The sequence below is a fragment of the Myotis brandtii genome, unplaced genomic scaffold (assembly GCF_000412655.1).
Source record: "Myotis brandtii unplaced genomic scaffold, ASM41265v1 scaffold78, whole genome shotgun sequence".
Taxonomy (NCBI): domain Eukaryota; kingdom Metazoa; phylum Chordata; class Mammalia; order Chiroptera; family Vespertilionidae; genus Myotis; species Myotis brandtii.
In genome coordinates this window covers 1,945,387-1,973,357 of record NW_005371131.1, presented here as the reverse complement: position 1 = coordinate 1,973,357, position 27,971 = coordinate 1,945,387, and the positions used below count along the sequence as shown (strand labels likewise).

The 27,971-nt window shown below is 50.0% G+C and overlaps 1 protein-coding gene across 3 annotated transcripts; it reads right to left on the bottom strand.

Moving 5' to 3' along the window:
* Nucleotides 1–1,766: 1,766 nt before the first annotated feature.
* TXN2 (thioredoxin 2) lies at nt 1,767–14,228 on the bottom strand. 3 transcript variants are annotated; one of them, XM_005883244.1, is made up of 4 exons: nt 13,306–14,228; nt 11,052–11,175; nt 2,503–2,623; nt 1,767–2,050 (listed from the first exon to the last, which is right to left on the bottom strand). In XM_005883244.1, the coding sequence occupies exons 1-3, from the start codon at nt 13,566–13,568 to the stop codon at nt 2,510–2,512; spliced, it is 501 nt and encodes a 166-aa protein (XP_005883306.1). In that variant the 5' UTR covers nt 13,569–14,228; the 3' UTR covers nt 1,767–2,050; nt 2,503–2,509. The 3 variants fall into 3 exon arrangements, with proteins under 3 accessions (XP_005883306.1, XP_014386330.1, XP_005883307.1); XM_014530844.1 differs by having other exon boundaries at nt 1,767–2,623; XM_005883245.1 differs by lacking the exon at nt 2,503–2,623.
* Nucleotides 14,229–27,971: the final 13,743 nt, after the last annotated feature.

Sequence of the window (27,971 nt, the reverse complement as noted above, 5' to 3'; positions counted from 1 at the left end):
CCGGGCCCTGCAGCTGCACTGCCAACCCCTCTGCCACAGGCCCAGGAGCCGAGGTGGCACCCACAGGGCAGCAGTGGGGCAACGCTGCAGAGCCAGCAGCGCCTGGTGAGTTCAGTGCCGTGGAATTAGTCAAAGGGGATCTCCCTGAGGATTGTGTGCTCACGGCCAGTGACTCAGGCCAGGAGCAGCTTTACGGGCAACACAGTTGCCAACCTGGGAGGTCATGGCCACCAGCTCACCTCGCACCAGCACACCTTTTAAGGAGAGGGAGCTGAGGCCCTGCCAGGCCTCTGCCAGGCCTTCTCCACACCTACCCAGGGCAGTGAGGCCAGACCCCCACCTGGGCTCAAACCTGGCTTCGTCACTTATTATTTTTTGGCACTGTCACTTTCTAGATGTGACCTTGGGCAAGTGAATTTCTCTGAACCAGTTTCTTCACCTGTGACATAGAAATGCTGGCCTCACAAGAGAGGAATTAAATGAGGTAATGTGTGTGGAAATCGCTTGGCAAGGGGCACCTTTTAAGGAGTGGCAGTGGGTGTAGTGGGAAGGGCCCGGGCTTGGGAGTCAGGGTGCCTGGGACCTGGATTCTGGCCCTGCCCCTTACTCTCTGGGTGTCTTTGAAAGCTTGGCATCAGTGCCTCTTCCATAAAACGAGCTGTCACTACCCGCCTCATCTGCCGGTTGTGGGATTAAGATCTCACATACACTACACTTTATAAGCTGATAGGGGAGGGGCCGGCCTGCCTGGCCTTGAACCCCAGCCCAGGTACCTGTGAGCTTCATGGTCTTGGACAGGTCCTCACACTCTCAGAGCAGCTCTCATGAGTAAACAGGAACAAGGGTAATGCTCACCTAGGGCGGCTGCTGGGGGCGAGGTGCTCAGACCAGTGCCTGGCACCCAGGAAGTGCTCTCACTCATGACACATGGCTCTTTCTCCACCATCGCCAGTTGCTGGTCTGTTTCCCCTCCACGGCCTTTGAGATCCCAGGCCTGCCGTCTTTCTGAGGCCACAGGCCCCACACCCCACTTTTGAGGCAACCCCGCTCTTCTGATCATCACAGCAGCCTTCCCAAGGCAGTCCCTGGGCAGACCCCTCAAAGACCTGAGTAACTCAGGTAGCTCCGATGGGAACAGGCAAGCCACTGAGAAGTGTGCACACAGCTGTGGACATAGCACCCAGGACCTAGGGGGAGGGTGCCAGGATACCCTGCTGTCCAGCACCCATGGCTTCTGGATATCTGGCACCCATCTGGGCAACCCAGCCAAGGGGCAGCTCAAACCTAGGAAGGATATGGAGGCAGGCCCCTCAGCTGGCAGCCTGGTCTGCCCGGCCCTCCTCTGTGGGCCTCAGGGAGCTGAGAACAGAGCCCAGCCCCAAGGCTGAGGGGTTCCTGCAGTATGGACAGCCGGCGGGCTCCCTCAGGAGCCGGGCGTCACATGGGAGTGGCCATGTGCCAGTCAGTAGAGAAGGAGGCCCCAGAGGATCAAGGGGACCAGTTGTAACAGCCCAGGCTTCAGAGGCAAACATGTGTCTGGGTAGAAACCTTGGATCTGTGGCCTGTGAGCCTCAGTGTCCTCAACTGTATAATGGGGCCAATGTGTGTGTGAAGGTGTCCCTAGAACAGTGGCCATCACTGACAAGTGTTAGTAGGGAGAGGGCTGATCAAGGGCAAGTGGGTGGTGGAAAGTCAGAGACAGGGGGAGAGCAGCCCAGGCTGGGAAGGGGTCTCAAATGCTCCCAGAGCCACAGATGGAAGCCGGCGACAGTGCAAACCTCCATTTTATTGGTCTCGTTTGTTCATAGCAGAGCCTCCTGCTCAGAGAACCAAAGGGCCTGCTAATGGTGAGGGAGGGTGGAGTCTGAGTCTGCAGGACTCCCTGAGCCCAATGTGTTCATTGCCCTTGTGCCTGGGAGGAAAGAAGGGAGGTGGCCCAAGGGTTGGGGGTGGGGGGTGGTGGTGGCTACAGAGTAATTTAGTGTGGGGCCCAGGGTCTGTTCTTCACAGCAGGAGGTAGAAGGATCACATAAAGTTCTTTATTACAGACCTACAAAAAATGAGAGAATTATATATTACTCTCACTTGTTGGGGTTTCTTTTTACAAAACAACAGCAGGAAAGAAAAATGCAGGAGGCAGATGAGCCAGGCACTGGGGTTAGGATCAGAAGGGCCCGGGGAGACGAGGACAAACTGTTACTGGGCCCAGGCTCTCCAAGCACCTTGGGAGAGCTGCGACAGCCCTAGAGGGAGCAGACACTGAGAGTGTGGGAGACCGCTGTCCCCAGCTCAGCAGCAGCACCGTTCCCCTGGCGGCCACCCTGGCAGTCAGCCGGGCTGGAAGCACTGGAGGATCCGTGCTTGGAGGCCTGGTCTCCAAACATGGGCCCTCAGGGGCCAGACAGAAGGGAGGAGGCGGGAAGGGCCTGCACAGGACTGAGTTCTATCAGGGTCCTCCCAGGACCACGGGGTCCCAGCGGGCAAGAGCATCAGGGTTCTTTCCTGCTTGTCAGGCAATCAGCTTCTTCATGAAAGCCTCCAGCTGATCCTCATCCTTGATGCCCACAAACTTGTCCACCACGTCCCCATTCTTGATGGCCAGCACGGTGGGCACAGCCGACACCTAGACGGAGGGGACAAGGGAGGCCAAGTCATTCAGAGGTGACGTGAACTGTTCAGTCGCCATCCCCAGGCCTCTGTGGGGAAGGCTGGTGGCTCATGCAGGGCAGTGACTGCCCCAGCCCTGGGCGGGCCCCTTCCCTTGGTGCAGGGGGACTGCAGGGCTGGAGGTCCCCCCCTGGAGAAGCTTTTCCATTGTGGGCTCCCAGAAGTACCCTTCCTCCCCCAACCGCATGACTGACTCACTGGCCCAGTGGTTTGGCTGGAATGACAGGAGATTAAAATAACCCATGCAGCTGCAGGCCCGGCTGGGGCGGGGCAGAGCTGAGGGGCTAAGAGAACTCTCCCGGGGGGGCAGCCTGGGATAGGGGAGACCAGGAGATGGGGTCTGAACCTGGCTTTGCGCTCACTGGCTGGGGGCCCCGCCAGGTCACACTCCTCTGGAGCTCAGGGTCCTTCCTCTTCCATCAAACAGGGGAGGTAGCATCTAGTTGTCGGTGTGGGTTAAGGACTAAAGGTTCACATACAGAGCTGAGTGGTTAGGAGTTTGGGCTCCGACGCTGGCTGAGCCCATCGTGAGCCACTCTGGGCAAGCCACTTTGTCACTCTTATGTATCAGTGTTATCATCGGCAAACCGGAGACACTAATGGGACTCATATTAGAGGCTGTGGGTGAATGAAATAATGCATGCAGATTCTCAGCACAGTGCCCTGCAACTGGCAGGGCCGCCAGCAGTGTTAGAACCTGGCACGGTGCCTGGTACACAGTGGGCACTGAGCATATGGTGGCTGCCTAGGGCAGGGCAGGACAGTCTACCCCAGGGCCCCATGAGAACCACTTCAGATTAGGGCCTTATGACCCTTATCACCTCCTTTAATCTTCATTACTTTCTTTTTTTTATAATATATTTTATTGATTTTTTACAGAGAGGAAGGGAGAGAGATAGAGAGTTAGAAACATCGATGAGAGAGAAACATCGATCAGCTGCCTCCTGCACATCTCCCACTGGGGATGTGCCCGCAACCCAGGTACATGCCCTTGACCGGAATCGAACCCGGGACCCCTCAGTCCGCAGGCCGACGCTCTATCCACTGAGCCAAACCAGTTTCGGCCACTTTGTCATTCTTATGTATCAGTATTATCATCGGCAAACCGGAGACACTAACGGGACTCATATTAGAGGCTGTGGGGGCTGAATGAAATAATGCACGCAGATTCTCAGCACAGTGCCCTGCACCTGGCAGGGCCGCCAGCAGTGTTAGAACCTGGCACGGTGCCTGGTACACAGTGGGCACTGAGCATATGGTGGCTGCCTAGGGCAGGGCAGGACAGTCTACCCCAGGGCCCCATGAGAACCACTTCAGCTCAACGCCCTGATGGTTAAAAGGGTCCAGAAAGTCACCAACTGGAACTGGACAGTGTGGGAAGAGGGCTCAGCAATATATGGTCTGGCGTTTCTTTAGTATGGGGGTTGGCGGCAGCATTCTTGGCCTATGAGGCGTCCTCTCAAGCTCCCTCAGGGGACCTGCATAGATGACATGGTATGTAAATAAGGCCCATGATGCTCTGTAACACGATTTGCTGACTGTAATGAGCATTTTCTGTTCCCTGGGCTCCCTGCCTGCCACTGGTGGCCATTTGGAAAAAAATATATAAACACAACAAGATAAACACTGACTTATCTTCCACAAAGTTAACTACAGCAGTGATTTAGACAAACATACCAGGTCTTCACTTATCCCGGGTGCTGTCCTGCCCATGAGTCATCCTTAGGAGCCAGTCTTAGCATTTACAATGTTCAGCTGTACGTATGTCAGTTACAAAGAACCGCAGGCCACTCACAGACCTCATGGGGCAGGCCTGGCACCCTCTCCTAATGGCCTTTGGGGACAAACGCAGCAGGTAAGATGACACGGTCCCTGTCTTGGCTAGTGTCTTCAGGGCCCTTTAAGGACCAGCCGGGGGCTGATGTGGGTGGCATGTGTGGGCAGACCACATGTCACTAGTTCCTGTCCTTGTCACTCTTGACTCTGGCCTGGGTGATGGCATGAAGTGCAAGGGTCCAGCATGTGGCGTGCCCTGTCTCCAGACATGGGCAGGGCCCAGAAAAGCAAGCTCCAGGATGCACCAGGGGCCACTGAGGCACATGGTTTGATGGTAAGATCACAGGGCTGGTGCTTTGTTCTTTTGCACCCTCTAGTGGTCTGTGAAGGGAGCGGCCTCAAATCTGGCAACTTTTTAAGCACTAACTTTCACTTGGCCCTTGCTGGATCCCACCCTGTCCTCTCTCTTTTTTTAATTATCAGTGTTTTTTGTTTGTCTGAGCTACCTGGCTGGCCAGGGCTTTGTCCTCTGTTTCTTCATAGAAACAAAAGCTGTATGTCATTGCATGTGAAGTGACCGAATTGTTTCTGCGTGTCCTCTAAGCAGGACTGAAGTGGTCTTGTTGTCCTCAAGAACTTCAGGTAAGTCCTGTCACGATGGCACGTGTAGCCACACATGTGCTCGCACATACAGATCGCGCAGCCGCTGGGTGTACAGCATACACGCCATGACTGTATTTTCATGACAACCAAGGCCTGTCATTACTGATCAAGGGCGTCCTTTGAAGTTTAAACTTATACATATACACATAAACTTATACTTATACACAGAGCCATGGGCATGCCAGAGCCTGGATTTTCCCAACGCTGCAGGGGTACCGGGGCTGTGAATGCGCTCCCCTCACCCCCAAGGAGGAGGATATGGCTTTGCTGATCCTGAGTTTGGCTCACAAATCCGGAGGGGGCTGGTGCTTATAAACACGGCCTCAGGGAAGTGCACATAGGTCCCGGGCACATTCTCCTGGAGCTCATGTCCCTGAAAGCCGTCTCACCCCAGTTTCCTCCAACTGTTAAGGATCTACCAAGGGACAGGCACAGTGCTAGGCTTTGCAAGGGACTGGCGACCTCCTCCTAGCTAATTGCAGAACTAATGCAAAGGGAGAGATGACTGTCACCCTGGCTGCCACATATCGGGCGCTTTTTACCACTTGTGTGTGTGATCTCATAAATTCTTGCCTCAAGTTGGGGTCATTTTCAAGACGAGAAGACTGAGGCACACAGATTGAGCGACAAGGGGTGGAGCTGGGATTTGACTTGGCTGTCCGTGAAGCGGTGATCAAATTACCCGGTACCTCTGCCCAAGAACGAGGAATTGGAGGTAAATACCAAGTCCCCGCAGGGCTAGGAAGCACAAGCAGAGAAGCGTTGAAAGGATGCCAGGCTTCAAAGGAGAAAAGCCAAGTGCTTTGTAAAAGCTTTTAGATACAGGAAGATTCCTGGGGAAACTACTATTGAAAAAAATCAAATCCAGCTCTATGACCTTCTGGAAAAGGCAACACTGTGGAGACAGTAAAAAGGTCAGTGGTTGCCAGGGGTTCACGGGGAGGAGGGAGAAAAGGGGAGCACAGAGCATTTTAGGGTTCTGAAACTGTTCTGTATGATGCTGTAATTGTGGACACATGTCATGAAAATTTTTTCCAAACCACCAGGAGGGAACCCTCTCGCTGACAGGTGAGAAGGGCCTTTGTAAGAGTATCATGGCCCACGGCCAGCCCAGGGCTTTAACTTTTTTCCTAAAATATATTTTTATTGAGTTCAGAGAGGAAGGGAGAGGAGAGACAGAAACATCAATATGAGAGAGAATCATTGATCGGCTGCCTCCTGCACGCCCCCTCTTCTCCCCGCCGGGAATTGAACTGTGGCCTCCGGGTGGATTGGGTAAATTTTTAATAGGTCGATCGCAACCACTGAGCCACATCAGCCAGGAACTTTGCTCCTCGATACTTGGTCCCAGACTCCCAGTGGCATCACCGGGAAGCTTGTTAGAAATGCAGAATCTTGGGCCCTACCTGGACCTACTGAATCAGTCTGCTTTTCAACATCCCAGGTCATATTCATGTTTGAGAAGCACTGACTTAGAAGACGTTCAAAACAGGGGATATGGCAGTGACTGAAGTATATAGTACATTCCAGCTATGGACTGTCTATGAAGTTATATGGAACATAAAAAAATCCAAACGAGAGACCCTAAAAGTTGGCAGTGGCTGTGTTTGGATGGTAAGATTACAGGTGACTTTCCCCCTTAGCATTACTTGGCTGTTTTCCTAATGCTTTTTGAAGGGCACTCTGTAAGATTAGGAGATAAAAGGGTGAAACTCCAAGCATAAGAAGTAGGATGTGAGCCTGGCTGGTGTGGCTCAGTGGATCAGCGTCAACCCAAGAACCAAGAGGTCGCTGGTTTGATTCCCGGTCAGGGCACATGCCCAGGTTGGGCTTGATCCCCAGTAGGGGGCATGCAGGAGACAGCCCATCCATGATGTTTCTTTCATTGATGTTTCTATCTCTCTATCCCTCACCCTTCTCCTCTCTCTAAAAATCAACAAAAACATAAAAAATAAAAATAAAAAAAAAAGTGGGATGTGAGGGGAGGGGCATTTGTGTGAGGAAAGAGACCCATGAGGGTGTGCTGGGCATGGGGGCTGTCAGGAGGGCTGGGGAAGATGTGCCTAATTCCATGCATATACTTTTAAGCAGTTTCTCCAACATGTTATCCAACATTTGGAAAAGCACTCCAGGCCTTGGAGGAAGCTATCACAGGAGGTACTTCGGATTTCTTAGCTGCCACGGCTTCCTCAGGCTCTCTTCCAAAAGGACAGGTGTGAAGGAAGGAAGGAAGGAAGGAAGGGCGGGGGGGGGGCCGGTGTGTGTCAGCATTCCTGTTGGAGCTTCCTAGCCTGCAGTGACATCTGCCCAGGGCTTGGCAAAACAAGGAGGTTGGGCTCAGCTGACTAGGCCCAGCAGCCTTGGGGTCTTTCTTCGTGACCCGCACATACTATCTGGACAGTGAGAGGAGGAGAGAGATCTTATCTCATAAGAGTTGTGTGTTCCCCCCCCCCTGCCCCTTTCTAGGCTTAACACAGGACCTTGGTGCCCAGCCCTACATCACCAGGTCCCCTGGAATGCAGGTGGGGTGGCCTGGGAGCTCTCACGACCAGTGTGACCACCATTGGCAAGGACTGGGTTACTCTTCTTTTCATCTGCACTGTTACCACAGTTCCTGGCACATGGTTGTGTCTGCTGAGGTTCCACTGGCTGAGCCTGAAGCTGTGGTGTCGGGCAGTGCCAGAGGGAGCATAAGACTTTAAGCCTGCCCATCGCCCTGGGGATGCCCAGGAGCTCCAGCCCTAAGCTCACACCAGAAGGCCACACCCTCACTCTCCAAGCTGCTGTGGGCCTCCGGGGGACGGAGGGCAAGTAGGGAAAGCTAGGGGCATCTGAATGGTCAGACAAGTGCTCCTTTGACTGAGTGATCAGTGGGAGAGCTTTTGAAAAATACAGCAACTCATTCCCCCGCCCAAGCTCTTGTAAGCGGCTGCCACAGTGCCATGGGTGTTCTAGAATAGTAAAAGGCTAGGAAAATTCTGGGACAAGCGGAATAGGGAAATTAAGGCAGATAGTTAAACAGCACTTATAGCCACCTCGTAAATCCTATTTTCCCTAAACCAAGGACACTTAAGAGTAAATGGTTTTGCCCAACCAGCGCAGCTCGGTGGTTGAGCATCGATCTATGAGCCAGGAGGTTTCAGTTTGATTCCTGGTCAGGGCATATGCCCGGGTTGCAGGCTTGATCCCCAGTGTGGGGTGTGCAGGAAGCAGCTGATCAATGATTCTCTCTCATCATTGATGTTTCTCTCTCTCTCCCTCTCTCTCTGAAATCAATAAAATATATTTTTTTAAAAAAGAAGAGTAAAAGGTTTGCACTTCTTCCCAACCAGAGAGTAAATAGCTTAAATCACCCTACACAGGGATACAGATAACAGAAATCCAATTAAGTGCCATTTGCCAACCACACCCAAGGACAGACAAATTAAGAGAAAAAATCTAATTTTGGTAATCAGCATAAAGCTGGTGAATATTCTACTGACCTGCCCCTAAGACCTCCCCTAAACATCCAGACTTTAAAACCCCTGAAAATGAAGGTCCCTCCCCCCTCAGGCACATGTCCCCTGACCTCTAAGGGACCCCATGAGCCTGGCAGTTGGGAGAGCAATGGTCCTGTTTCCATGTCCTAAATGTGCTTTTGCTGTGGTCAGTAAACTCTTGCTTACTTTTCTACACTTTGTCTCTTGATGGAAATCTTTCCCTCAAGAAGAGGAGAACTGAGGCTCCTCTCTCCCAGGTAACAGATGGTCTACCTGGGTAACATCCCCGCCACCTGCAGCAGTTAGTAACGGCTTTGCCTGCCCAGCACCGGGCAGCCTGATTCTCCCTCAGGTGATCCCTCAGTCCCAGCTCAACGGGCTCCACCCTCCACCTGCACTTCCTGCTCTAGGACAGGCTGGAGCAGTGGTTCTCAACCTTCCTAATGCCGTGACCCTTTAATACAGTTCCTCATGTTGTGGTGACCCCCAATTTCATTATTACAAATTGAACATAATTAAAGCATAGTGATTAACTACAAAAACAATATGTAATTATATATGTGTTTTCTGATGGTCTTAGGTGACTGCTGTGAAAGGGTCGTTTGACCCCCAAAGGGGTCGCGACCCACAGGTTGAGAACCGCTGGGCTGGAGGATGCGCTTCTCTGCCTGACCTGGTCTAGGAAGAGTTGATCCTGAACTTCCAAACTCTGAGGAGGAGGCCCCCTCTTTCAGTCACTTGTTATCTGAAGGAGGGAGGGGAGGGGATTCATTCCAGCCAGATCCAGGTATTTCCAGAGAAACAGAAACCTGGATATTCACGTGAAATCTTCTGAGTTTTAAATACCAACATCTGGTTTGGGATTTTAAGCAAGCTCTGCTGCAGGCACACAGGCCCTGCTATTCTGGGAGCAAACCTGTGAGACCCTGACCTCAGGGCCTTTGCATTTGAAGTCTGCTCTGCCCAGACTGCTCTTCAATAGCTGCCTCCAGGTCTTAGATGTGGACTTCTCCCTGAGACCTTCCCTAGCCCACCCTTTTGAAAAGGAAACCCTCCCCAGCCCCAGGCTCAGCACTCTCACCCCCCTCTCCCTGATTTATTTTTCTCAATAGCATTTATTATCTACAATACGATCAGGGAACTACTGCCCACAGACAAAGCCAGATGGCTTCCTGTTTGTTTGTTTTTTTAAAAAATATATATATTTTATTGTTTTTTTTTACAGAGAGGAAGGGAGAGGGATAGAGAGTTAGAAACATCGATGAGAGAGAAACATCGATCAGCTGCCTCCTGCACACCTCCTACTGGGGATGTGCCCACAACCAAGGTATATGCCCTTGACCGGAATCGAACCTGGGACCTTTCAGTTCGCAGGCCAACGCTCTATCCACTAAGCCAAACCGGTCAGGGCCGGCTTCCTGTTTTTGTAAATAAAGTTTTATTTGCACACAACCATGCTTATTTGTTTATATACTGTCTATGGCCCCTTCAGTGCTACAATGACAGTTGAGTATTTGCAATAGAGACCAATGCCCTATGAATCTTCAAATATGTGCCCCCTGGTCCCTTAGAGAAAGTTGGCTAACCCTAACCTAAAATACCAGAATGTAGGCTCCATGAAGACAGGATTTTGTCAGTTTTGTTCACTGCCATTTGGACAGCACCAAGTAACAGCACCTGGCACTTAAGGGACTCTAAATCAGACTACTTCATGTCCTTGTGTATGCCCTGCTCTTGGCCCTTCCTTCTTCACCATGCATCCTTCATGGCTCTGCTCAGAGTCCCTCTAATATGATGCCTTCCTTGTCCCGCCCTCGGGATACCCCCCCACCCCGCTCCAGATACAATCAGTCCCTTCTTTTGTGCATGTCTTTTCTCATCCTACATGAAAATGACCTGTCTGCTTGTTCAAGGAGCTCATCTGTGCCAGAGCCTGAATGCCTGGCACACTGTAGGGCTCTCAAACGACTGCTGACTGAACCTGTGGATGAATGAATTCGGGTTCAAAGGAATGCATCAACGTCCCGGAATGCAGAGGACCGCCTGGTCGTGCATTCTACTTTCTAAAGGTGGCAAAGAGAGACATGTGGCTGAGAGGTTCAATGGAGTCACCTTTGCAAAGTGCTCTGAGTCACTGAGAGCTCTAGGAAAATCAGAACACCTCCCCTTACTGGTCTCCAAGACATCCATCTCCTGCACCAGCCATCCCGTGGCCCCAAGCAGCCCAAACCAGTGGTCGGCAAACTGCGGCTCTTTGGCCCCTTGAGTGTGGCTCTTTCACAAAATACCACGTGCGGGCGCGCATGTACAGTGTGATTGAAATTTCGTGGCCCATGCGCAGAAGTCGGTATTTTGTGGAAGAGCCACACTCAAGGAGCCAAAGAGTCGCATGTGCCTCGCGAGCCTCAGTTTGCTGACCACTGCCCCAAACCAACCGCCCTGTGGCAATCCCCTGCCCATCCATACCTCATACTCTATGGCGAGGTCTGTGTGGTCGTCAATATCCACCTTGGCCATCACCACCTTTCCATGATGCTTGGCCACCACCTTCTCTAACCTTGGCCCCAGGATCTTGCAGGGGCCACACCACCTGGGAAGGGGAGAAAGGAAGCACCCCGTCACAAAAGCACTCACCAACTGACCTACGGGCTCCCCACAACATGCCCTTGACCCACATCTTTCCGAGGGACCTTTTGCCCTTATTACCTCTGTTTATAGTGTTTGAATATTAACCTGTAATGCTGCTATGCCAAATGGCAATGCCAGGAGACTCGGTAACTGGGTCTCATCCTGAGACTCTTATAAAGGTTATTTCACTTACTTCGACAGAGCTAAAAGAAATGTGCTGTCCTGTAGAAAAACACAGGACTTGAGGTTAAAAGGTTTGGGTTCAAAGAGAGGCTCCTCGCCAACCAGCTGATGGTTCTGGGGCCCGGTTTCCTCATGTGAAAAAGAGACTACTCTCAGGGCTGTGATGAGAAGTCAGCGAAGGCAACACGGGCAAGCATGCTCTGTAAGCTGTAGGATGACTTCGAAGACTTCACTGACTCAGAACTAAAAGGAGGAGAAACCAATGGCTGGGCGGTGTCTACAACATGTCAGTCGCTGTGCCAGGACCGGCTCAGCTTTCCCTACACAGAACCCTCCACCCCGCAAAGGAAAAGAAAACTGAGAAATGGAGGCCCGTGCAAGGTAAGAAACTAGCAAGGTCACAGCTAGTAAGAGGCACAGCGGAGATTGCAACCCAAGGTTGTGTTCCAAGTGTCTTCTTTTAGCCCTGGCTCCTCAGTGATCCCCAGGCCCCGTGTCAGTGGCTATCGCTGCACTGAACACTGTGTTTCTAGGTGGTGAGCTTTCAAGAACAGGTTGTCATCCCCAGGTATGTGGCACTAAGGACAGTGCCTGGCACTGAATGAACAAACTCACACCCTGCTTCCTTGTTGGACAAGAAAATGAACTATTGTGGGGAAGCACGGGACTTGTTTGGGAAAGTCAGGCAGGGGCTGCCGCCTTCAGCAAGGTCCCCCCAGATGCCCCCGACCTTTCAGAGAATCCTCCTTACAGACCTTCCAACCAAGTCCCGTGCTTCCCCACAGGTATCACCCCATTTATCATTCATTTCACATTGATTTTTAGAGAGTGGAAGGGAAAGAGGGAGGGAGAGATCTGTTGCCTCCCGCATGTGCCCCGGCTGGTGCCGGGGGTCAAACCTGCAACCCAAGTATGTAACCTTGATTGGGAATCGAACCCGAGACCCTTCGGTGCGAGGGCCAACACTCTAACCACAGAGGCATACCAGCCAGGCTGTCATTCACTTTGGAAGCCCTCTCTGGAGCGCTCACTATACCAGGAGGGCAGAACAGCTCTGCCTTCCATGAATCCCTGGCTGTTGACTCCTACTTCATTTTCAGCCTTTAAAACCCTTTCCATTCAGAGATTTCAACACCTCAAAACCCAGTCTGCAAGACCTTGTCTCCTATGACAAGCGAAGAAAGGGAAGTACAAGGGCATCAGATGGCCTTCCCGGGGTGACATCGTGAGTCAGAGAAAACAGGAAAAAAAGCAAAAGAATCTGTCAGAGATCTGTGCAGAAAGCCTCCCAACTTGTAACTCAGGCTACACTGGTTCCATCTAGAACATCTCATTGAGGCGTTAGTCCAGTTTTTTTGTAGCCAGGCCCCAAAAGTCTAGAAGGGAAGAAGGCCATGCTAAAAGGCAGTAGGCCATAGGCACTAAAACATGCTGAAAACAAACTCACACCGCCCAGAAAAGAAACTCCTGACCATTCCCTGCACACGTGGGCACTACGGTGGTGGCACTGAAAACTTTTAGCTATCCCGTCCCAGTTTGGGTGGCAAAATGTTAAAAATAAAATAAACTTATTTGCAGGCCCAGGAACTGGTATACACCCAAAGCCAGACGATGCTCTAGTTATAGTTTCCCTGCTTTGGTCCCAGCTGAACATGACGCTGAGCCATTTGGGCAGTGAATACAGAACACAGGTGGTTCCCAGCACTAATCACAGTGAGCTTTCAAGACTGTTTCCTGGTCTGTCTCCTACCAGACGACACTCAATCACTGAGAGCACGGATTGGGTCTTCCCAGTATTTGCTGCGAATCTATGTATGAGAAGCATCAAACGTGGCACTGAGACGTAGCTGGCACTCAAAATTATCTGAACAAGCGACACCCCAGTCTTCTCCTGGGCCCCAGGACTCACTGTGCATGAAAATCCACCACCACGGGTGTCTCACTGTTGACAACTCGGTCTTGAAAGTCAGGTCCATCCTGGATGTTGAAGGTTGTTGTGCAGACTCTGGTGGTGTGTAATGGCCGGGCTTGGCTGGATGTTACTGTCAGCTCACCAGGACTGAGTTGTGGGGCCTGCAGCGCCCTGGAGATGAGGGGTGCCCACCGACCTTGAGGGGGTTTCCTGGAGATGCCGGAGGCCAGGAACCTCCTCAGGAGAAGTCGCTGAGCCATCTGTGAGGGGGAGAGGCAGGAAGAGCTGTGGCAGAGAACCCGAGCAAGGTATGTAGGAGGACCGGGGGGCTCAGGATTCAGGGCTGGGAGCAAAATGCCAGGAATTATATAAGCTTTCCGGAGTGGAGGTGAGTGAAGAATGAGGATCAAAGGGAAGAAGGAATTGCAAACCAGGACAGGAAAATTGGGTTGACAACCAAAAAGAAATCAGGGTATCGGTGTTATTACAACAGAAGAATCGGCGGGGGAAAAAACACAGTATTTACTGCTAAGGGCCACGTGCCTTATATCCATGATTGTCCTCCCAGACCAACTTTTGAGAAAGTTTCTACATATAGTATTGCCGGTATTACAGATAGGAAAGCGGAGGCTCCGTTGTGGCACGCCCAAGGTAACCCAACTATTCTTACATAAGAGTCAACATGGGAACCCTAGGCCGTCTGCAAAGTCCTTACGCTATCAATCCCTTTTAATAAGTGTTTTAGTGGGAAGTTAAGGGAAAAGGGTGGGGGTTGTAAAAAAAAACAGGAAAGAGAAACCACAATTCACGGAGGAACTAAAAGGTACAGAAACAGGAGTATGGGGGGTAACTAAAAAAGAAGGGACGCATGTGTTGACGGAATTGGGGAAATCCGACCCCACCAGGGACCCCGGCTCTCCCCAGGGGCACGTCTCAGCACAACTGGAAGGTGCGGCTCGGATTTCGGCCAATGGGGATGGCGGGAAAAGTGACAGCTAAAGGGGCGGAGCCTCATGTAGGGACCGGAAAGGAGGAGCTCTGGAGATTGGGGAAGAGGCCGGAAAAGGAAGGGCGGGTCCTAGGGGAGGGACCGGAAAGGCGGTGGCTCTCGGGGGCGGGACCGGAAAAGGCGGGCGGGTCCAAGAGGAGGGTCCGGAAGAGGAGGTGCAAGGAGGCGGGAACGCGAGGGAGGTACTGTTGGGAGAGGAGGGAGGAAGGGAGGTGTGACTCGAGTTTGCAAACTCGGTCTGCTTTAAGCTCAGCCACCACTGCTCATCCTTCTGCCTCATTCCTTGTTTTCCCCAAACTCCTAGAGGTGCTGGAGGTTCTTTCCGTCCGTTTTTACAAATGAGGGAGCTCAGCTCCTGCAAGCTGTAGTGTTCGTTAAGAGGCATAAGACTGGGCGTCAGGAGGCCGCTTTTGCCCTTTTCTGTACCACGCAACTGAGTGAGTTCGTGTGCCCCGCGGGCTTTAGTTTCCCAATATGTGGCATGGAGGGCTGGGCTTCTCGTGCATCAGACGGTGTGGATTCTTGGAGGGCCTGCCTTTGAGGCCCCAGGCAAAGGCTCTTCAGGCTGCGAGTTCAGAGCTTGTCATCTCAGATGTGCTCCTGTGGGATGTGGGTTGTTTTGAGATGAGGGCAGTTTCTCAGGCTCAAGAGAAACATCTGCGTCTACCTTGAACTATCTAGAAGAGATTGAACTAGGGGCCTTGCCCATAATAAGAGATTATCAGCGATAATTTGTTGTTGTTGTTCATCCTCACCTGAGGGTATTTTCCCATTGATTTTTAACGAGTGGAAGTGAGGGGGAGAGATAGAAACATCGATGTGAGAGAGACACACACTGATCAGTTGCCTCCCGCACTTGTCCTGCAACTAAGGTACATGCCCTCGGCTGCAATCGAACCCAGGACCACACTCTAGGGCAGCGATCATCTTTTCCAGTTCATCTACATCGGTGATGTAGATGTTTAATCAGCCAACCACTGGTGGTCCGTGAGGTCCGAAAGGTTGGCGCCCGCTGCTATACGTGACACAGCAAACTTCTATTTACTAAACGGCTGTTGTTATCATTTTGCAACGATCCTGTGGTGCCCCCAAGGCACCTTTCCTCATCCCTAGCTCAGAATGTCTTCTGTACCCGGTTCTCTTTCTATCTCTGAACCTCCCCTGCACGCGGGGATCTCTGACTGCTGTATGCAGGGCTCTCATACATATGTATGAAAAGAAACCTGGTTATTTTATCTTGCCAATCTGCCTTGTGTCTATCTGACTATTAGACCAGCTACAAGAACCTGGAGGGCAGAGGAACGTCAGTCCCTCCCTGTCTGACAGTAGGGGTCTAGGCATCTGTGTGTCCCAGGCTGGGGTCACAACCACCTCTTGGCTCCTCTGCACCCTGTACAAGCACTCCTGGCCCCTTATGGTTCTGTGAATACATCAGTGTGTTCTTCTCCTCACCTCTGCTTCATTTGAAATGTTTTTCTCTCTCTCCACTTGGTTGAACACCTAGACTACTCACCCCCTCTTCTTTGAGCAGCATTAATTGCTTCCTTCTCTCGAGTGCTTTGTTCATAACTCTCACAGAACACATTGCAGTGACTGTCTCTTCACTAGACCATATGCTTCCTAAAAAGTAGGGATTTGTAGCTTTCATCTGACTCCATATGCCCAGCACCAACCTGATACAGTGCCTCACTCCCAGGGGATGTTTAGTAGATGCTCCTTAAGCTGCCTATCTTTGGATATCTAAGGGAGTGGAGTGCAGTCAGAGAGGTGCCATGACTTGTCCAAGGTCATGAAGCAGGTCCATCTCACACCTCCATTCAGCCTACACTCCAGCCAGTGGGAATCGCAGTTGCAGAGTTCTTGTAAATGTCTCTCCCCTCCCTGTGAGATGGGGTATGTGGCGGAACAGCTGCAATCAGTAAGTGCCTATCTTTGGATATCTAAGGGAGTGGAGTGCAGTCAGAGAGGTGCCATGACTTGTCCAAGGTCACGAAGCAGGTCCATCTCACACCTCCATTCAGCCTACACTCCAGCCAGTGGAAATCGCAGTTGCAGAGTTCTTGTAAATGTCTCTCCCCTCCCTGTGAGATGGGGTATGTGGCGGAACAGCTGCAATCAGTAAAAACTACAGGAGCTGTGAGGAGGGAGGAAGAGCACCCTCACACCGAATTTGTGGCTTACAACCAGCAAAGACCAGCTTGATCCAACACGGCAACTAATTTCACCTGGTGGTAACCCCTAGCCTCATTATATGCTCATTACATGCTAAATGACACACCACACCATCATGCTTGGAAAGAGAAAGCCCATATAAGGGCAGGGAATGGCTGACTGAGCTCCCCAGAGAAATCTCCACCCTGTTCCCCAGAAGATCTTGAATATTCCTGTCCCTTATTGAATTCCCTACACCCCAGATTAAATGCATCTCAATAAAGGCAGCAAATTCCGCTAAAGAAGCTGCTCTCTTGGTGGAATAGCCCATTCTCGGTCTCACTGCTTCACTGATAAAATCACTCTCACTTTAAACGATGCTGGCATTTGAATTCTTCCCCGCAGGAAGCCGAGAACCCACCGTGGGTCATGGATCCTCTGGTCCCCAGACCTCAGAACGCCTGCATCATCTGTACTTCGTATTGCTGGTCCCTATAACTGGGAGGCTTTTCCCTCTACTCTCCCTCCACCTGAGAAAAGGCTTCCAGATACCAGATTAAGCATCGTCTCTGGAGACCCTTCCCTGAGCCTCCACAGCCCCTGTGCCTCTGCCAGTCAACTCACTTGGTACTCTGTTCTTACTGTTTCTTTACCCCTCACTATACTGTCGGCTTCTGGGGTTCCATCTGTCTCTCCGTTGCTTACCTCAGGGCTTGGTGCATCATAGGTACTCTGATGATCTGTTCCGTGAACAGACAGCAGGGATCCTCATCAAATCTTCCCACCACAAAATACCCTTTTCCCCACCACGTACATAGCCCCATTTTGCCTTCCAAAGTCATTGCCATGCTTTTTCCTCCCAATTCATTTTGATCACAAAATTATTTTTCCTCTGTCCAACTGGCAGGTCCACTCCCTCACTCCCCAGGTGGGCGGGGCTACAGCCACAGCTGCCCAGGGGCCTTCTTCTGGGATGAGGTGAGGGAATATTTGGGGTAGGTGCACATCCCCTGCCCACCAGCAGCCATGTCAGCCAGATTCTACTTAATAAAGCCCCTTGTTCATCGCAGGGTGAACAAGGGGCTTTATTAAGCCAGGTCTTTAAGAAGACTAGGTGAGGGCCTGGCAGCATGGCCTTCTCCACCTTATCTGACCTCTTGCTTTAGCCTCTGTTCCCACCTAGGACTGGAGCCAACAGGGGTGATCGACAGGGGGACCCCCAGCCCCCCTGGCTCTCCTGAGGTTAGCATCCCTTGGTGCAGCTGTGTTGAGCGTTTCCTTCCACGTCCCGCGTGGATTAGCGTTCAGGAACTGGAAGCAGAGCCGCACACAAATGAATATGAAAAGACAAGAGATAATTGTAAATATTGGGGGACCAGCCGAGCAAGTCCAACTCAAGGGGAAGGACTTCCTCTCGTGCTCAGGCCTCACCAAGCTTTTATTGATCTGGGATGCACCCATAGCATAGCCCTTAGGCAGGCGACCCCCCATTAACAGGCAGACTAGCCCATCAGCAAGGATTTACATAATAATAAATAGGGGAGTAGTTTCAGCTACCACTGTCTGGACAAACAGAGGTGGCGCCTAGCTTCGACCTTTGCTAGGGCTTCAAAGGCACCCAGCCTTGGGGGGGGGGATGGGTGGGTTTCTGTCTACACTTATCAGATAGTGAAGGCAATAAACAGTTTCCCACACGGCTGTTCCTGCTGATGCCCGATGCCATCTGGCCAGGCACTTCCACCCTGTCCATTTTCATTTCTGTTTTTCTGTGTCTCCAGCACTTTCTCTTCCAGAGCCACCTGTTAACCCTATTCAGCATTTCCTCAGCATTTTCTGGAAGGCCAATGCCCTTGCTTAATTCACACTCCAAATCCAAAGGAAAACCAGTCCTATGTATTATTTTAAATTATATATGTGTGTGTGTGTGTGTGTGTGTGTGTGTTTATTGATTTTTAGAGAGAAGGGGGAGGAATAGAATCATCAACCCGGGCCAGGAATTGAACATGTGAGCTCTGGGTTCATAAATCAGGGCTCAACAACTCAGCCACTCTGGCTGGGCCTATTTATTCTTACTCCATAGGCACTTTACCTTTGTTAGCCTCAGGCTTGTCATCTGAGAAATGGGAAGAAAGATACCTTCTTCTCAGGGCTGTGAGGTTGCAGGAAGATTGGGGTACGGGGCCTGGTGCATTGTCAGGGCCTGATGAATGATGAATGAATCTCCTTCAGAGGGAAGGAGGGAGCCGCAGAGAAGACAGCACTCACACTAGGCCACAAAGGGGCTGCTCAGCTGTAGGGCAGCTTGTCTGCCAAGTCAAAGTCAGTTCAGGGTGCAGGTGTGAGGGGAAGGGGAGGCAGCCAGGACTGGCAGCCTGAACTCCAGGTAAAGCTTCTACTGCTACCTGTCTGGTATTTATGCGGTTTTTCAGACTGTGATGTGTGAGTCACCAGTGGGTTTATGAAATCAATTCAGTGGGTTGTGATCAGCTTTAAAAAGATGAACAGAATTTGGGGACTCTTTCCCCCTCCCCATGTGGGAATCTGTGCTTGTTTCTCAATAAATTTCCACCTTTTGCTATAAAAAATAAATAAATAAAAAGATGAACAGAATTGAAAATAGAGTATGCTGCATGTTACAAGTATTTTGTTCATGTTATTTCTGTATGTCTGTATGTCCTAGGTTGTGATATAGAATGTATTCCTTTTTTTTTTTTTAAAAAGAAGGCTCTCTGAGTAAGCCAAGTTAACTTTTAAAAAAATATATTTTTACTGATTAATATAGAGAGGAAGGAAGAGGGAGGGATAGAAACACCAATGATGAGAGAGAATCATTGATCAGCTGCCTCCTGCATGCTCCCCACTGGGGATCAAGCCTGCAACTCAGGCATGTGCCCCTGATGGGAATCAAACCTGGGACCCTTCAGTCCACAGGCCAACACTCTACCCACTGAGCCAAACCAGATAGATTCTAGAATGTATTTCTTACAGTGGATCGTGGTTAAAGGGTTTGAAAGCTACTGATAGATTGAAAAGTTACCAAACAACTGACACTGTTCTAAGCACCCCACATGCACTAACTCATTTAACCCTATAGCCCTATGAGGTTGGTACTGTTACAGCCCCCAACTTACATATGGGGAAACCGAGGCACATAGAGGTTAAGTAACTTGTCCAGGGTCACCCAGATAGTAGGAGCTGGAAGCTTAAAGGTGCTATACTTCCCCTAGCAAAGGTCTGATCTAACGCTAGACTGCTGCCTTTCCCCCCACTTAGCCCCAGAGACCAGCCAGCCATCTCTAGGCCATCAGAGCAACGTGGGCTCAAACATTGCAGCTGGCGGCAGGCCGTCAGCAGTGGTTGTGAGCAGAGGCGCCCACACGGTGGCACTGTGGTTCTTTCAGCCTGCTCCACAGCAGCCCAGGCAAGCTGGGCACATCCTGGGGGCATGGGCTCCCCCAGGTCTGCAGGGCTGAGCACAGGGCATAAGGTGCTTCCCCCTGACCACGTGTCTGAGAATTTCACCGCTGGAGAGAGACACCTTAAAAACAAACAAACAAAAAACACAGAGAGAGGTGCTGGGCCACACAGTCTAAGCTGATAGTGAGTTCCTCTCCAAGAGGTGTTGGTCCTAGAGTATCTTTGTTTTCAGTTTCCGTCTTGATGGTAATTCGTTGTTAAACACTGTTGCAGAACAATTGGAACTATGGCCCATGTGTTGCAATGTGGTTTCATAGTCTGTTGTGGTTCACATTCTGTCCTGTTTCCAGCAATTACCCAGTGCCCGCCTCATCCCTTTCTGAACATAAAGACTTGGCACTGGAACGGTAACATAACCTTCCATTCATAGACTGGTGACGGCTTTGTCCTGCAAGGGTAGATGTGGAGTGTCATGGCTGTAAGGTAGGTGGGCGTGTGCTGTCACCCACACCTGCCCACCCCACTGCCAGACCAGTGCCCTCAGTGGGCACACGCAGGCTCATTCCACATCCTGCCCACAGTTGGAGTGAGGCTCCTCACGTGTTCCTGGTTCCGCTGGGCAGGGTAAAGTCTGCAGCTGTGAGAGGCTGGGGAAGGGAGGCCCGGGAGGACCCTTCCTCTTTCATCCCTCACCCTTTGGCTCACTCCGCCTCCCCATCCTGGAACAGGAGGCAGCTGTGGGTTAGCAAAATGATGATCCCTGGGCCCAGAATTGAAACTACTTCTTCCACAGGCCTTGGCCCCTCACCCACTGAGTGCCCTCGGGCAAGGCGGTCACCCTCTGGCACTGTTGCCCATCTGTATGAGGCTCTAACAATGCTTACTCTACAGAAAGGGTCGGAACTCTCATAACAATGAAATAATGGACAGCACATCTGGGGTCTTTACCACATGCCTCACAGCTGTTCTAGCACTTTTCCTGTTTCTCCTCACAGTAAGCAAGACGCTTTTAGTCACATTTTACCAATGAGAAAAACTGAGGTCCTGGAAAGATAAATAACAGCCTAGACCAGTGGTCGGCAAACTGCGGCTCTCGAGCCACATGCGGCTCTTTGGCCCTTTGAGTGTGGCTCTTCCACAAAATACCACGTGCGGGCACGCATGTACAGTGCGATTGAAACTTCGTGGCCCATGCGCAGAAGTTGGTATTTTGTGGAAGAGCCACACTCAAGGGGCCAAAGAGCCACATGTGGCTCGCGAGCCGCAGTTTGCTGACCACTGGCTTAGACCATGAATCAAGCAAATGGGAGGGCTGGGACTCAAACCCAGGCAGCCTGGTCCCAGAAGGTGTATCCTTAACAACTCAGCTCTACCGAGTCTTTACTATGACCTGTAAACGAGTTAACATGTAAAAAGCCTTTGAAAAGGTTCCTTTAGTGCAAACACTAGGTCTTATGATAGGTTTTGCTGGAAGTGCAAATCACACACTTGTGCAGGGAAGGCAGGGCTCGGGTGTGTTGGCGTTAGATCCGTGGAACCCACGTGGACCTGGATTTGAGTCGTGGCTCTGCCACTTGCATGCACTGTGATGTATCCCAGCTAAGGCTCAGCCTCCTCCTCTGTGAAATGGGGCTGGCGGTATGTACCTCCGACACTGCTTACAGATATGCAAATCCCGTCTTAGAGAAGTCATGTGACTTACCAAGGGCACTCAGCTAGTCAGCGTCCTGACCTGCAAGGATGTGGTGGTGAGGCGGGATAGTAAGAAGGTAGGAAAATTCCCGGGCAAGTGGAATGGGGAAACTGAGACGAGATAATTTAAGCAAGGCCAAGCAATTTAAACAACTTACAAACAGCTAGTGAATTGCAAGACCTTATCTTCCCTAACCAAGGACACTTGAGAACAAATGGTTTATATCTCTCCTCTCTAGCCAGAGAATAAATAGCTTAAATCACCCTAGTCAGAGAGAGAGAAAGGGAGAACAGAGACTTTTTTTTTTTTTTTACTTTCCAGTGAACTAACAGCAGCCCCGCCTTGGCTCACTTCTCTCACTGTGACTTTTACTTCCCAGTGAGCCAAAGCAGCCCCACCTTGGCTCACTTCTTTCCTATAACGTTTTTACGGCACCAAAGCAGACTACCACCTGGCTCTCTCCTGTTGCTTCTTCTACAGTCCTTCCTTCGTTTCAGTCGCCAGCTTTAATGAATGGACTGTCAAAATCACCTGGACTTGTGCTGTGAAATCTTTCCATTGATGATGCTCTAACCAAATGAGCTACCAGCCAGGGCCAAAGATTTTAAAGCAGATATTATAAATATGCTGAAAGACATAAAGGAAAATATGCTCATAATGAGTAAATAGATAGGTAATTTCACTAGAGAGAATAGAAACTATTAAAAATAAATAAATGAAAACTCTCTCTCTCTCTCTCTCTCTCTCATATATTAGTCTGATATAATCAGCATTTGGGTCAACTCCATGTCAGTTGGACACTGTGATGACTGATTGTAGATGCTCTGGGTTCTGTATATCCCTCCCAAAATGTTGTTTGTTTTGTTTTAGTGGACAATTGATTTAGCTAAATTCGAACTTTAAGCTCTGTCTCCTTTGTGGTGAGCAGCCACTGAGCCTTAGTTCATTTTTCAGCCTTCGCTGAGCTGCTGGTAGTCTACCCCACACATGGGTAGTTCGGGGGTCAGCCAGAGATTTGTACAAATTATGCAGAATTTGGGGCTCCTGTGTTTCTCTTTTTGAGGATTTTACCTACTCACTCCCACCTCTGTGGGATTCCTCCACTCTTTTCTCTGGTTCTTCAAGCCCAGCAAGATCGTGGGTTTGTCATGGGATTTGGGCTGCCCCGTGTGGTGCTATCTCAGATCTGTCTGCTTTAAACAGTGAAAAGCTCACCTAATGCCATGTCCTTCTTCACTGTGTCAACTCCTCTAGTTGCTGCCCGCTCTGGTGGATCTCCGGTGTCTTCAGGTAATGTTTCAAATACACATACCTTATTCAGAGTTGTTATTTGTGAGAGCGTTTGGTCTGGTGGTAGTCATGGTCAGGAGTGGAAGAGCTTAGCAATGCTGCCATTGTTATGAATGGAGGTTTTCAACATTTACCGAACAGCCTGAGAACCCGCCACGCAGAGGATACACTCCGTGGTTCTATGGGGTGGCAGCTCCTCAGCTCAGGGCTACAGGAAGCCGAAGTTGGGAACAGGTTTCATGTCCCTTATTTTAACTTTTTGTTCCCTTATGTGCACATGGGCTATGCCACCTCTGCTTTGTTTCCTGAAACTCGCAACTCTTACAGCACGAAGTGGTTTCTGTCTTGGAACTCAGTGAGCTGTTTTTATGTTGGAACAATTGTTAGTTTTCTCTTTGTTTATAGCTTTCTTCAGGCTTCCCCAGTGGACCCAAGAGGTAGCCATCCTCTCTGGGGGGCCTTGGAACGCTGAGCCCATGCCCAGGGGAGGGAAGGTAGGAAGGAACAGACCTTTGGGGAGTTAAAGTCCTATCTAGTTGATATAAACAGCTTCTCTCAAGGAAGCAGTTACCTGTCTGTGAGGATGACTCAGATTATCCTCAAAGGAATCAGTGACTAGGTCTTAAGGAGATCATTTTGCTTCTATTCTAGAATCCAGCACTTGACCCAATTATTCTCATCCACCACAAAGATTTACTGATGACCTCTCATCTGTAAAGCAGAAAGATATGTGGGCTGTTATGGGCTGAATGTTTATGTCCTCCCAAAATTCATATATTGGAGCCCTAACCTCCAATATGATGGTCTTTTGGGGGTGGCACCTTTGAGTGGTATTAGGTTTAGGTGATGGGGCCAGGACAGGACAGGGGGATGAAGGAACAGGGCAAAGACCAAATGGACATTTCTTATTATGAACCACAGTGTCACAGGTGGGAATAGAGGGGAGGACTCGACATTCATATGACCCCTCAGCACCCTCTCCTTTCTTTATCCTGAGGACTAATTGCTCGTCTAGTGTCTGTTTTCTCTACTGGACTGTCAGCTTTATGAGGAAAGGGATTCTGATTCTCTAAGTCTCCATTTTAGCCTCCAGAGGCCCAGCACAGACAATTTACTGTTACTTTTAATGTATTATGATGATCCATCACCCATTGGTGTAGGACCTAACCCTGGGCCTGATCATAGTAGACTCTCGATAGATGTTTGTTGAGTGAGAGGAGGAAAGACTGAAGTGAGCGGTGGCTTTAGTTGTGGTGGTCTGTGAATGGAAGTCCCTTAAGAATGTCCCTCCCTGGGGCTTGTATAAGTCAGGACTCGCTTTAGTTGTGGTGGTCTGTGAATGGAAGTCCCTTAACCCTGTCCCCAAGAATGTCCCTCCCTGAGGCTTGTATAAGTCAGGACTCTTTTGTGGTAAGTGTCAGGAACCAACTCAAACCAGCTCATGGCAAAGGACTTCTTAGGTCATATGACTGGTATGTTCAAGGGTGTGGCTGTCCTAGGCTACCTTAGGCCCTAATGGGATCAGGGCCCAAATGATGTTACTGAGCTCCGTGCGACTTTCCACCCCTTGTTTTGTTTCCCTCAGCATGTTGGTTTCATTCTCCATGCAGTGGGAAAGGTGGCTACTACCAGTCACAAAAAGACAAGCTTTGGTTTTACAATAAGAGCAAAATGTTACTGAGCTCCGTGCGACTTTCCACCCCTTGTTTGTTTCCCTCAGCATGTTGGTTTCGTTCTCCATGCAGTGAGAAAGGTGGCTACTACCAGTCACAAAAAAACAAGCTTTGGTTTTACAATCTAAAAAGAGCAAAGTCCTGCCCTAGCTGGTTTGGCTCTGTGGTTGAGCATCGCGCTATGAACCAGGAGGTCAGGGTTCCATTCCAGGTCAGGGCACATGCCCGATTGTGGGCTCGATCCACAGCAGGGGGCGTACAGGAGGCAGCCAATGATTCTCTCTCATCATTGTTTCTGTCTCCCTCTCCTCCCTTTCCCTTCCTCTCTGAAATCAATAAACATATATTTAAAAATAAAATAAAAAGAGCAAAGTCCTTCTCCCTCCCCAGGTCTGCATATCAAGTCTCAGGCAAGATGCTGATTAGCCCTGTTTGGGTCACGTGTCTAACTCTGGCTCAGTTACTATATTTAAAAATAAAATAAAAAGAGCAAAGTCCTTCTTCCTCCCCAGGTCTGCATATCAAGTCTCAGGCAAGACGCTGATTAGCCCTGTTTGGGTTGAGTGTCTAACTCTGGCTCAGTTATGGATTGGCCAGTCTGCATGCATCTGCCCCTATGGTGGGTGGCCCCCATAGAGTTGAGTGGAAGTTGAGTGGGTCCTCCAGAGGAAGGCATGCATGCCAGTCATAAACATGCATGTAGGAGCTCTTCTTTTCAAGCCCAATAATATTTCCATCTGCCACATAACTCCTTTGTCAGTGACATCTGATAAAATTGGGAAGTCTTTGATGTTGGAGGAGGGTCCTTTGATCAGGGACAGTTGTGCGGGGCCAGTTTAAGTCCCTTTCCCGTGCAGAGTGTCGATCTCAGGGAGAAACCTGTTGTCTTTCGGACTTGCACATCCGATAGTCAGCCGGCTACTTGTGGTTTTCCGGAAGGAACGACAGACATCAGACGCCCGCGTTTCCACCCGTTAATTTCGGGCAACCACATAACCTATACCAACTGAGTCTCCGGGCACTGTCTTTCCTTATTTAACTTGCTCATATTTCTTTTCCTTGTCTTTTCTTTGTCATTGATCCCTCAGTGTAGATACATCAAATGGTGCAATGCCACAGCTATATTTTACATAAAGTGCCTTGATGGACGTGTTCTGCAGTTATCTTTGTAATATGCTTATTAACAATCACTAAAGCAGATATTATGCCTGCTCTTACAAGTTTACCTTTACACTTTGCTCCACAGTGCTTATCCCACTTACCTATGGCTGTGTAACAAACCGCCCAAAAACTTACTTTGCTCATAAATATGAAATTTGGGTGGGGCTTGGCAGTGACAGCTCCTCTTTGCTCCACGTGGGGAGGGCACGTGGGGCTGGACGATCCCTTTCCAAGATGGTGTACCCATGTGGCTGCCAGTTGGTACTGACTGTCACATGGGCCCCTTCCTGGGGCTATCCCCCAGGATGGTGGCTGGGTTCCCAGAGAGATGGTAGAAGTTGCCAGTCTCTTAGGGCTTGTGCCCAGAAACTGTCATGACACCACTTCCACCATGTTTTTGGTTCAAACAATCCTAGAGGGCACCCCATTCAAGGGGAGGGGACATGGACCTCACATATTGGCAGAAGTTGTCGTAGAGTTTTTGGCTACGTATCTACCACAGTGCCTCACAACAGAGCCTTTTGGGCACCTCTTCTTTTCCTGACAGACGGACTTATTTAAAACCTAAACATGGTTGATGTTAAGGGGCTCATCTCACATACTTTTCGTAGTTGCTTTGTTTCTAAACTACAATGGTAGATTATAACACACTGCACATGTTGAGATATTGCTGTATTTTTTCTGTTGGTAGGACTTTTCTGCATCTAATTAATTTACAGTGGCTTGAGAGACTGGTCTGAGATAGTACTGTCTCAAAGAGAGTGAAAAAGCAGGTGACACACTTTGGGAAGACCGCAGTTTGCTGCAAGCTTGGGGCTTTCTCTGGAAGAGCAGGCAAACCAGTCTGATTTATGCAGAACTGAGAGAGGAGTGAGACGTTCTGTTGGTCCTTTCTTCCCTGCTTCAATGCATCTGTTGCATGCTATTTTTTTTATTTCAAGTTTGATGGATTGGTCGTGTGATGTACTTGGATTAAATACTTGGGCTAAAGCATCTCATATATTTGTCCATCAACTTCACTTTGTAGCAGATTTACATCCCGTCTGGGATGCCAGATTGAATTCAATGCTTTCTTAAAGCCTGCAGCCTGACAAAAAGCATTCCCCAGTCAGCATTTTTACCATCCTCAAAAAATAAGCATCTGCAGCGAAATGATGCAGCCTCCGGTTTCTTTTCTGGGAAGAATCCAATTTGGCTTGTGGGGATGATGATGTGATTGGTCAGAGAGCTGAGGATCCTGAGGCTGAAGCCTGGCGCGGCCGATGCTCCAGACGCGAGCTTTCCTCTTCCTGTCTGGGTCATCCCTCCCTGCCTGGGCCACAGGAGGGCTGGTTTGATGCAGTGGATTAGTGCTCTGTGTGGGGTACCTTTTGTGTAATCAGCATTTCAACATGTCTATGCCTCCTGTGGGAACCACACACTTCCCTAGGTTTGAGAATTGCTTGGTCTCAATTTCTTGTCACCCAGTGTTCACATGAAGGAAGCTCACAGGGATGGTGATGAGGGAAGGTTGCTTTAATTATTTAATATTTAGAGGATGGCTCAAAGGAAGTGGATTTTCAAAGCTATTTAGTGCATGTATTAGTTATCTATTGCTGTGTAACAAATAACCCTCCCAATTTATTTTAATTTTTTAGACTTTTAAATTGATATTTAGAGAGAGAGAGAGAGACAGGGAGAAACACTGATGTGAGAGAGAAACATTAATCAGTTGCCTCCCGCATGTGCCCTGACCAAATCGAACCCATCCCTTTGGTGTACAGGATGATGCTCCAACTGAGCCATACTGCCCCCCCCCCACCCCCGCCAAATTGAGCAGCTTTAAACAATAACCATGAGATAAAGTTTCTCTGGCTTAGGAATCAGGGAGCTACTTAGCTGATGGTTGTGCTCAGGGTCTTTCATGGGGCTATGTTCACGGTGGTGGCCAAAGCTGTAGTCATCCGAAGGCTGGACTGGAGACGGATCCACTTCCAGGCTCACTTACTCGCTGGCTGTGGCAGCTTAGTTCCTTGCCATGTGGGCCTGTGCATACTGGATGTCCTTTTGACATGACAGGTGGCCTCCCCCAGGGAGGGTCTTGAGAGGGGGTGGGGAGAGCACAGTTTCTTGGTCGATGAGTGTGTGTGTGTGTGTGTGTGTGTGTGTGTGTGTGTTTTGTTAATTCTCACCTGAGGATATTTTTTCCATTGATTTTTAGAGAGAGTGGAAGGGAGGTGGAGAGACAGAGAGAGAAACATTAATGTGAGAGAGACACGTCGATTGGTTG